Source organism: Saccostrea cucullata, unplaced genomic scaffold, assembly GCF_032062105.1.
Source record: "Saccostrea cucullata isolate Sc308-1 unplaced genomic scaffold, CSIRO_AGI_Scuc_v1 ctg12625, whole genome shotgun sequence".
Lineage (NCBI taxonomy): Eukaryota > Metazoa > Mollusca > Bivalvia > Ostreida > Ostreidae > Saccostrea > Saccostrea cuccullata.
This window is the reverse complement of record NW_026932699.1, coordinates 9,923-20,116: the sequence shown is the minus strand read 5'-3', so window position 1 is coordinate 20,116 and position 10,194 is coordinate 9,923. Positions and strand designations below refer to the sequence as shown.

At 36.7% G+C, this 10,194-nt stretch overlaps 1 protein-coding gene across 1 annotated transcript; it reads left to right on the top strand.

Annotated features, from left to right (window-relative positions):
* Positions 1 to 8,311: 8,311 nt before the first annotated feature.
* Positions 8,312 to 9,193, top strand: LOC134235836 (uncharacterized). The gene has a single exon (XM_062718005.1). It carries the CDS (start codon positions 8,312 to 8,314, stop codon positions 9,191 to 9,193), a length of 882 nt encoding a protein of 293 aa, XP_062573989.1.
* The last annotated feature ends 1,001 nt before the right edge of the window (positions 9,194 to 10,194 follow it).

Sequence of the window (10,194 nt, the reverse complement as noted above, 5' to 3'; positions counted from 1 at the left end):
GCTCTTTTTTTTAAATATTTTTTCCTCGGCTTCTTTGAGCCTGCTCATTTCTTCTCCGAGTTCCTTGATTTCATTTTCCTTTTTCTTCATTTCTGCCAGTAAGTGATTTACTTTACTTTCTAGTTCTTTGATTGTAATACACTATGATTTACTTCGTTCTCTTGGTTCTTTCTCAGAATGGTTTCTTCTAATTTGTTTGTTTTTTCTATAATATTGTTATTCAACGTATCAATCTTTTTGTCGAGGGTGCTAAACCATGAACTAAAAACTTGATTCTATGCTTTGTAAGTGATTTGGTGAGTGTTTTGGTAAGCTGGCAGTATTTGGTGAGACGATTCTCGGAGTTGAAAATATTACAAATAAATGATTGAAACTGGTCATAGTCGGCGGACACATCAAACAAGTTTTTTTTTATTTTCGTTTCCGAGTTGTCCTGTGTGGACATATTTTCCACAGCAGATTTTTAGTGTGGAAATTCGTCATCTACCCAATGGAGGTAGTTGTTTCCCTGCACAGTGATCAAGTGGGTAGAGAAGTATACATTGATAGTGATGATTTTTTTTCCATCCCGTCGCCTTTATGTCAACAGATGACAATGTTGTATATCCTGAAGGACACCCTTTTTGCGTTTGGTTTGTATAGGGTTTTGTCTATACGTTTTAGTTCAGCATGAGCTGCTTTTCCAGTGGGCAATTTTGGTGAATCTGGAAATTGATAATGTGCCGTATTTAGGATGGAGTTACAATAGAAAGAGTTCATGATCAAGTCTTGGTCAGCTTTGTTGACTTTACTGAAAACCGACATTTTGAGCTTTTGGCTAATTTGGGCCGTATAGTCAGTTTTTTTCATTTATACGTATAAGTTATTCTATCTTCTCCTACATTTAAGATATTGTCACTGTCATCATATCAGTTAATTTAACATTTTTTGGAGTATTATTTAACACCGATTTTTTTGGCGCGTTTCTTCTCGGAATTCCGATCCCGAGAGATAGTACGGGATAACCTATCCTGAGGGATAGGTTAAAAAAATAATTTCCCTGTCAACATTTTGTAGTCTGAACTTCATTGTTGGAAATAACGTTTCATTTGGTAATTTTTTTTACACGCTACTTTTACAAGTCCCCACAGAAAAACATGTTATAAAATAAAACGTAGTATAAATGAGTAAAGAAAGATGTTATTGCAAATAAATTGTGTTCAGAAAATTCATCTTTACCATGATTTAAAAGAAATTGAGCTTCATGGTCTTTTAGAGATAGATTACCGAGAGAAAGAAATTATGTAATATATATATATAATTATTGATTTCTTTGCACTTTATGAATTTAAGCAAACCACGTCGGGCGAGCTTTTGTTATAATTATGTTTTATAGGGGTTTCTAAATGACCAATTATTAATTATGAATATATTTTTATATAATTGTTTATTTCTTTTGGTCTTGTTTGACATCTGTAGTTGAAAGTTAATTGTTTTCATTTGATGTTTAGGAAAGGCATTTTTGCACGTTACCAATATCTAATTCTTGACATCTCATTCCTGCCTCACGATATCAATGTCATTTACTCATACTTGTTATAAACTTTATGGTTAGATCTTACGATCGTGTTTTTTGAATTTGTTATGCTTTGTCCTACCTAATTTCAGTGTTGTAAATTTATGTTATACGGATTCCCACTGCTCTTGCAATTTTCTATCCGTAATGTATAATATAATTGGCTGGTCAGTGGGCGGAGTTGTTTGAAATAAGATGTGAGTGAGTTTGTATGTGAGTCAATTTTGGACAATTCTTTGTTAAACTCAGTTTGTTAAATTTTAGGAATTTTTATTGTTAAATTCAGTTGTTCTAAATTGCATTTGTGAAATTCATATTTCAGGACTTACAATAAATTCTAAACTTTACACCTGACTTATCAATTGACAATTTATTACATGGTGGAGAATCTAAAAATTTTCATTAGTGATTTTGAACTAAACTCTGGATATACTGAATTCACTTTTTCTTGGTATTCGGACTACATAAACTTACGAAAATGTATAGACCGGAAAAGCACGTGTCTCCAGCACCAACAGATTTCCACTCAACAGAAGGAAACATGGATGATTGGGAGGAAATACCAATCTTTCGGACACGCCGGAATCAAACCTTTGGCAGAGTTAATTCGCAAATTCCCCTGCCAATTTTATCCAAAAGCTTTCATGGTTTGCTAATGAGAATGGACAAGACTTTCTATCAAAATTTGAATCCTTTTGTATTTTTTTCAACACCTGAGGGATGACAGCCGAAGGATTGCTGCCTTTCATCTACACCTAAAAGGCCCTGCCCTAATTTGGTTGAATTTGATTATACATTAAAGGGCACATGGATATCTGTTAGACACGCTTTCGTATGTCAGTACGCCAAAACTGATATGCTGGATCCAAATATGGTTGCGGAGAGTGCCATATTTGAGTCTTTCTCTCAGTCGCACACAGCCCGCTAAGGACTTTCATAGCTAAATTCTAGAAAAGGGGACTAAACTACAAAAACCAGATAGAGACCTTATAACTAAATTTCTCAATGAACTACCACAACAGTTTGCGTTCTTTGAACGGACCGCATCCGTCACAAATTTAACGGATGCTTTACAACAAGCCAAACTCGGAGAGGCTTATGGATATCGCCAGTCTACGGCTCCAGTTTCGGTCGCTGCCGTTACACCAAAGGAACCCTCAGCGACCTTTTCCAACACGGAGAAGCTTTTTGTCCAAGCTCGTGGAACGAATGGACGGCCTAGAGGCAAGGGACCCAGAGAGGAAAGCCGCCCAATGCCCAAGACCAGCCCAGCCAACTAGGAAATCCCGATAAGTGTGTTACAATTGCACTGGCCCAAACCATCGACAAGCTGAGTACAACTGGAACGGAAAGGGACCCCACGAACCATCCGTATTGTGCGAGATCTGTAAGCAAAACGGACACAGTGCTGCGGCCTGTAAAAAGGTCACCGTTGCGGTAAACTAACCGCGCCCAGTCTGCAAAAGGCACATGTGTTTTATGCAAGTGTAAATAGTGAATGTGATAAAAATAGTGGTGGGGAATTTATGTACATGCCAGTCAAGATCCAAGATATGCAAGTTACTGCACTGTTAGATACTGGTAGTAGTATCAATATCATTTCAAAGCCTCTCTTAGATAAATTGCCGGTTAAAAGCAAATCAAACTTTCGATACAGCAGTGAACAGACTTACAAATTGGCCAATAATCAGTCTGTTTGCGTCTTTGGGACAGCCAGTATCTCAGTGCAGACATCTTGTTCGTCTAAAGTACATTCAATATTTTTATATATTTTAGATTGTGCATCTCATCCTTTAATACATGGTACTTGTTTTTTGATTTCTTAAAAGATTGTGTTAGATTTTGACAAATTTGTAACTTTTAGAGGTCAGAGCAAATGTACAAATTAAAGTTAGATGTAGATCTAGTTTTTCAGTGCCACCCAAGTCAGAAATGTTCATAAGTGGCAAAGTTAGCAAATCCATAATGATAGGTTTACCAGGTGTTTGTTCTGTACATAATTATTTGTTTTTGACGAAAGGGTTACTTCTAGTGAAATCAGTTGCTACTATTTCAAAGAACGGCTCAGTCCCTATTAAGATATTGAACCCTCTTGATGAACCTATGTTTGTAAATAAAGGATCAATTCTGGCTCATTTCAAACCAGACAGTTCGTTCAACATTCAAACGATAGACTTGGACAAAACCCCCGTCGAGTGTGCAAACGTAACTTTATCTGACGCCAAGTCAGCACCAGCATGCAGTGAATCCTCATTCCAATGAACAATTTCTGCTGAATTTTAACTTTGACGATGAATTGAGTGCCAGGTACAAAAAGTCGTTAACAAAGTGTTTAATTAAAACTAAATCCGTGTTTGTTACAAAGGAAATCCCAGACATAGGTCTTACACGTGTTGTAGAACATCAAATTCATCTCAAGCCCGATGCACAACCTAAACACGATACCGATTACCACAATTAAACAAGTGTTGCGTCACCAGCTTCACGATCTCTTAAGACAGAATATTATTGCACCTGTTCAAGAAAGTAAAAATGTCCCTATTACAAGTCCTATTGTGTTACTATCAAAACAAAACAAACCAAAGGGGAAGTTAAACAACTGAACTAAAGATCAGTGTGTATCATACTACAGGTTTTGTTGTGATTTTCGCTACCTTAATTCTGTGACGCAAGAGTTCCGATACAATATCCCTGACTTACAGAATCATTTACACTGCACTACCCCTGGATGCTTCCAAATAAGTTTCAGCTTTTTGGTCAAATGGTTCTTGAAAAGAAGAAGAAAATATTACAGTTTACAGACAGACACACGGACAACACAAAAGCTCACTTGAGCCCTCGGCTCAGATGAGCTAGTAAATATAACTCATCAAGGTTTTGCTATTCTTGAGAAGATTTTTCCTATGTTTTTGGTTGACCATTGTGGCCCAACCCTACTCCCAGGATATTACGATTCGAATTTGAATTGTCACTACCCCCAGGATGTGTTCATATAAATACATGTATGACTGATCAAGGCTTTGTTGTTTTTTGAGAAGAAAAAAATTTTCTATTTATTCCTATGTAAAGTTTTGGTATGCCGTTGTGTCCCCATCCTACAACCCTGGATTATGATTTTAACTGACTTGAATCTACACTAATTAAGAGTACTTCAATATAAGTTTTGCCATTTTTGGGCAAGTGGTTTTTGAGAAGAAGAGTTTGAAAAGATTTCATTATTTTAATTAAATTTGAAATTATTTATCTTTTGCAGAAGGTGAAGTCCTTCATTTGAATAAACTTGAATTCCTTATATCCAAGAATTCTTTGTGTCAACTTTGGTTGAAATTGGACTAGTTGTTTCTTGAGAAGTAAAAAAAATGTGACAAGTTTACAGAGAGACTGATGGATCAAATGAGATCAGAAAATTAAAATGATGTAGTTGAATATAAGCTAACGCTTTAATTAAACAAACATTTGCTTCTGGTCATGTACTGTGCATTATTTGCCTATTCGATTCCAAACCCAGGTGCTCCGACGATTATATTCAAAAAGGATACCTCAAATTTTGAATATTACTGGTTAATGCTACAATTTGAAAAAGAAATTGTTGGAGCACAGGTATTTACAAAAGTAAGTTTTGTATTCTTGTGATCAAAATTAATTATGCCATTGTCAATATTTCTAGGTAGTGAAGGGCTGCCTGTCAGAGCCTGTATGAGATGAAACATTGTTATAGTGACCTCAATATCAACTGGTATCTCACTCTCACAATCAATCAATGGAGTTTTGAGACTTCCTCCTGAAAAAAATTTATGGACAATGGACAATTTATCAGACATTTTCTGTTTGCAAAATATTTTGTGTTTTGTTAAGTTTCCAAGGTAAAATATGTCTGTTCTTTTTTCTTTAGAAAAAAATTATGTACATAGGCTCAATTTTCTTTAAAGGATTGCGGAAGTTATATATAAGAATGTCTTCCTTTTCCTTCTCCTCTTCTTTCTTCGGAAATATAGGAATGAAGAAATCTACCACATCTGAAGCCTTTGTTTCCTTTCCTGTTACCAAGAAGGAAGCCCCCTCGTTTGGAAACTGCTGTAATACTTCTAGTACCCTATGGAGTTTCAAACCTTTAAAAAAGATATTGTACATTTAAACAAGAGGCCCATGTCCCACATTGCTCACCTGAGTTGCTTTGACCAACTTTTAACTATGAATGCACCACTCAAAATATTTGTGGTAAATAATTCTCAAGTCTGAAAATGTGAAAATGAAATACTTGAGTTGACTCGGTAAGTTGTACAAAGGGGCAAAGGTTGTGTAAATTTCTTGAACTATAATTCATTTGTACCATTTACAAGTTGTGAATTCATGAAACTACTAACTGTTATGAAAGAAACATTAATAGTGTAGTGGAGACACCTATCGGTTATATGAGTTATTGTTCTTGGTCCTGGGGGCGGAGTGCGGTTGTCCTTGACAACCGGTACTCCTCCGCTAGGATCCGGGCGTTCCCGACGCTATCCGCGTACAGTCTGATTTTCCGTGTTATTCAATACAGTCATAATAATTTTTACAGGAGCTTGACTCCATTCAATTTCATTGAAATCTTTATTTATAGCGTCTAGTTTACCTATTTTGCCTACCAAACTTCATTCCTGAAAGTATTTTTCCATAATCTTCAACGTTACAGGTAATATCCACTGCACGCCCTTTTCTATTTTGTTGTTTTGTTGATTCTTATCATCAATAAATTATATCTAAATTTAATACAGGTTTTTGTATTCATTTATATCATGATTCGGGATCTCGTTACACTCGGGACTGTTTAAAGTAACTACCATCCTGTTACAGAAATTATTGGGGGCTTCGTCCGCGGGATTCGTGAATCATGATATATTTGTATTGAATTTGTTCTTCGAGTTTTTAAACTCATTATTCTGTGTTGAATTAACGTGAATTCTGTGTTTTGAAAGCCGATATGGCATCACGTTTGATTTACAATCTAAGTGCAAGTTTGCGAAATTTATTTTCGCCTCGACCGGTGCAACCAAACTCAGATGTTAACAGGATTGTAAATCCTAGTCAAGGTTTGTCAAATAATTCAGAAAATAATGTAGCTGAAGTGAACATACCTTCTTCAGACGTACACAGGCTGAACGACCCTGTATTTCATGATGCCGTGGAATTTCACGCAAACAATGGAGGTTTATCCTCACACATTGACAAAAAGTCACCACAATTCCATGAAATTACTGAGAATCCACATGCCTTTCAATTTCCAACACAGAACAAAATAAATCAAAAATCACAAGGAGATTTTCCTCCAATGCCAGCATCTTGTCAAAATGAATTTCATGACAGTCATGTCACACAAAATCGAGGATTTTCCTCACAGAAACACGATGAAATTCATAGATCCTCTCCAGTATATCGTTCATATACAGCATTAGAGAACGAACTTTGCACACAAAATACAGATTTTTCGAGCGAATCTCCTGTATCAAAACCTCGTGGCTTGTTCCACAATATTCAAACACATGCCGATTCGACAACTTCGAGTCACGTGACAAAAAGGGGTTTCCCAAGGAATGCGGAAGCTTCTGCTTCACCCGGTGTTTTGCCATTTCATTCCCCAGTTCATTCAACCCCATTTAGAAAACCCCAAGTTCAGTTTTTAGAAAATGAAAATAGTGTAAACAATTTCGGGGGGCCTGAACGTTGTTCAAATCCAAGTAATGTTCATTCAATGACTAGAAAAGAGAGAGAACCCGATAAGTTCGACGGTAAAAACGTTGAATGGCCAGACTATCTGAAACATTTTGAACAAGTAGCCTTATGGAACCGTTGGTCCGAATCAGAGAAAGCTTTGCAATTAACCATGTCCTTACGCGGTGTTGCACAACGAATACTTAGCGAGTTATCGCCAGAGCAATTGTCTGATTATTCATTTCTTAAATTTTCACTTTCTCAGAGGTTTTGTCCCTCAGAAAGAGAGACCGCATATAGATGCGAATTCAGAGTAAGAAAGAGAATGAGGGGAGAGTCAGTTTCTGATTATGGTTACGCATTAAACCGTATTGCAAATCGTGCATTTCCCAACATTCCGATGAGTAGCCGTGAAAATATGGTCGTTGATCAGTACATCAGTGGACTCGGCGATTTAGAACTTAAAAAGTATGTTCAATTTGCTCATCCTTCAACTTTGGATAAGGCAATAGCATTAGCTGTTGAGTATGAGGCGTTTGAAAGTGCTCATAGGTCCGTACCTATTAAGCCACGCAATATAGAGCAAGATATATTCTTGAACCAATCCGTCAGGGCACTTCAAGCTAACCATAGAGTCAATCAAACAAAGTTCTCTGAACCGCAAAATGAAAGAGAACTTGCTATTTTCGCAGAAATAACAAAAACAATGAAAGATCTACAGACTGCGATAAACACCCTAAATTCACCAGAAAACCGGAAGTCCGAAAATAGGGATGCTAGTAAGCCCAACATCAGGTGTTATACCTGTGACAAATTAGGTCATACAAGCCGTCAATGTCCAGAAAAACGCAAAAACCCTTCTCTAAATAACAATGCAAAACCCCCCAACAGAAACTCAAACAATCACCCAAACCTGACAGGACTGTCCTTGAGACCGGAAGTCCAGTCCCAGAAGTGTTAAGAAAGCGGAGCATATCTCCAAAACGGTCAAACAGTAATTTTCGTTTATCTGCATTGTCAGGATCTTGCTGGTTCGCGAATGTTATTTTACAGTCTTTTTGTGTGAATATGCTAATTGACACAGGGTCAGCTGTAACCCTTATTTCAAAAGAAATTTTTGATCTGGTCGGTTTTAGTGAACATCAGTTAGAAAAAGTTACAAATGAACTTAAAACCGCCGACGGAGAACCGTTACAAGTTTATGGGAAGACCGAAGTTGAGTTGTCATTAGAAAATAAATCATTTATCACACCAGTTATTGTTGCTGAATTGGGAGGACTCTCTGGAATCCTTGGGCTAGACTTTTTGTCTAAAAATGAAGTTTTATTTGATGTGGGGAAGGGAATTTTAATATTTTCAGATTTCAAAGTAAAACTTGAAAGTGAACACAGTTTAGGATGTGCACGAGTTTATCTCGCAGATGACATAACCATTTCTGGTCAGTCAGAAAAATTTGTAGAGGGTAGTATAGGAAATTCAAAATTTATGAGTTCAGAGGGTGTCGTTGAACCTAACACTGGTGGTGACCTAAATCAAGGAATATTAATTCCAAAATCAATTGTAAATATCAGGGAGGGTAAATTCGTTTTCTCCATCCTCAATACAAATTCTGAGTCTATAGAACTCAAGAAAAATACGCCTGTTGCGACAATTCAAGGTTTCTCAAATTTTGTTGAATGTGATTTCAATGGAAACAAAATGACAAAAGTTGACACTAATGAAATACAGACCAGTGAGGTACCTGATCATTTAAAAGTTATGCTTGAGAATATCTCAACTGAGCTCACCGTTGACGAAAAAAATAAGTTAGCCTCGGTTTTATACCGATATATTGACGTGTTCGAGAGTTCAGATGGAAAGTTTGGTCGTACTAGCAAAGTCACTCATACAATAGATACTGGTAATAATAAACCAATCAAATTACCCTTTAGCTCAGCGAGAAATAGCTGAAAATGAAATACAAAATATGCTCGAACAAGACGTTATTGAACCAAGTTTTTCTCCATGGGCATCTCCCATAGTTTTGGTAAAAAAGAAAGACGGAAGTACTAGATTTTGCGTCGATTACCGAAAATTAAATCAAATAACCGTCAAAGACGCATACCCCCTACCCCGAATTGATGAGTCAATAGATGCACTTTCAGGTTCAAGGTACTTTTGTACACTTGATATGGCTAGTGGATACTGGCAGGTGGCCATGAACGAAAAAGACAAATCAAAAACTGCTTTTGCAACTCATAAAGGACTATACCAGTTCAAGGTCATGCCTTTTGGCTTAACAAATAGTCCTGCGACCTTTGAACGGTTAATGGAATTAATATTGTATAATTTACAGTGGGATCGTTGTCTAGTTTATCTAGATGATGTTATCGTTTTGGGGAAAACTTTTGATGAAACATTGTCAAATCTGACAGCAGTGTTCGATAGATTTAGAGATGCAAATCTCAAATTAAAACCTAAAAAATGTGTTCTTTTTAGAAACGAGGTTTCATTCCTTGGACATGTAGTATCAAAAGATGGTTTTCAATGTGACCCAAATAAAACTCGCGCTGTTCAAGATTGGGATAGGCCAGAAACTGTAACGGAAATCAAGAGTTTTCTTGGCTTAGCCTCGTACTATAGGAAATTTATACCGGAGTTTGCAACAGTGGCATATCCACTAAATAGACTTACACAAAAAGACGTCCCATTTATATGGAATGACGACTGCGACAAAGCATTTCATACACTTAAGAAACTTTTAGTTTCTTCCCCAATTTTGTCATACCCGAACCGATACGATACTTTTATTCTTGATACTGATGCCTCAAATGATGGCATAGGCGCCGTACTGTCTCAGCTTCAAAATGGAGAAGAGAAAGTTATTGCGTATGGAAGCAAGACTTTATCAAAAACTCAGCGTCGATATTGTACTACTTATCGCGAGCTTTTAGCTGTGGTAGTTTTTGTTA

Coding starts and splice junctions, on each gene's coding strand:
- LOC134235836 (XM_062718005.1), top strand. CDS start 8,312: ATGCTAATTGACACAGGGTCAGCTGTAACCCTTATTTCAAAAGAAATT.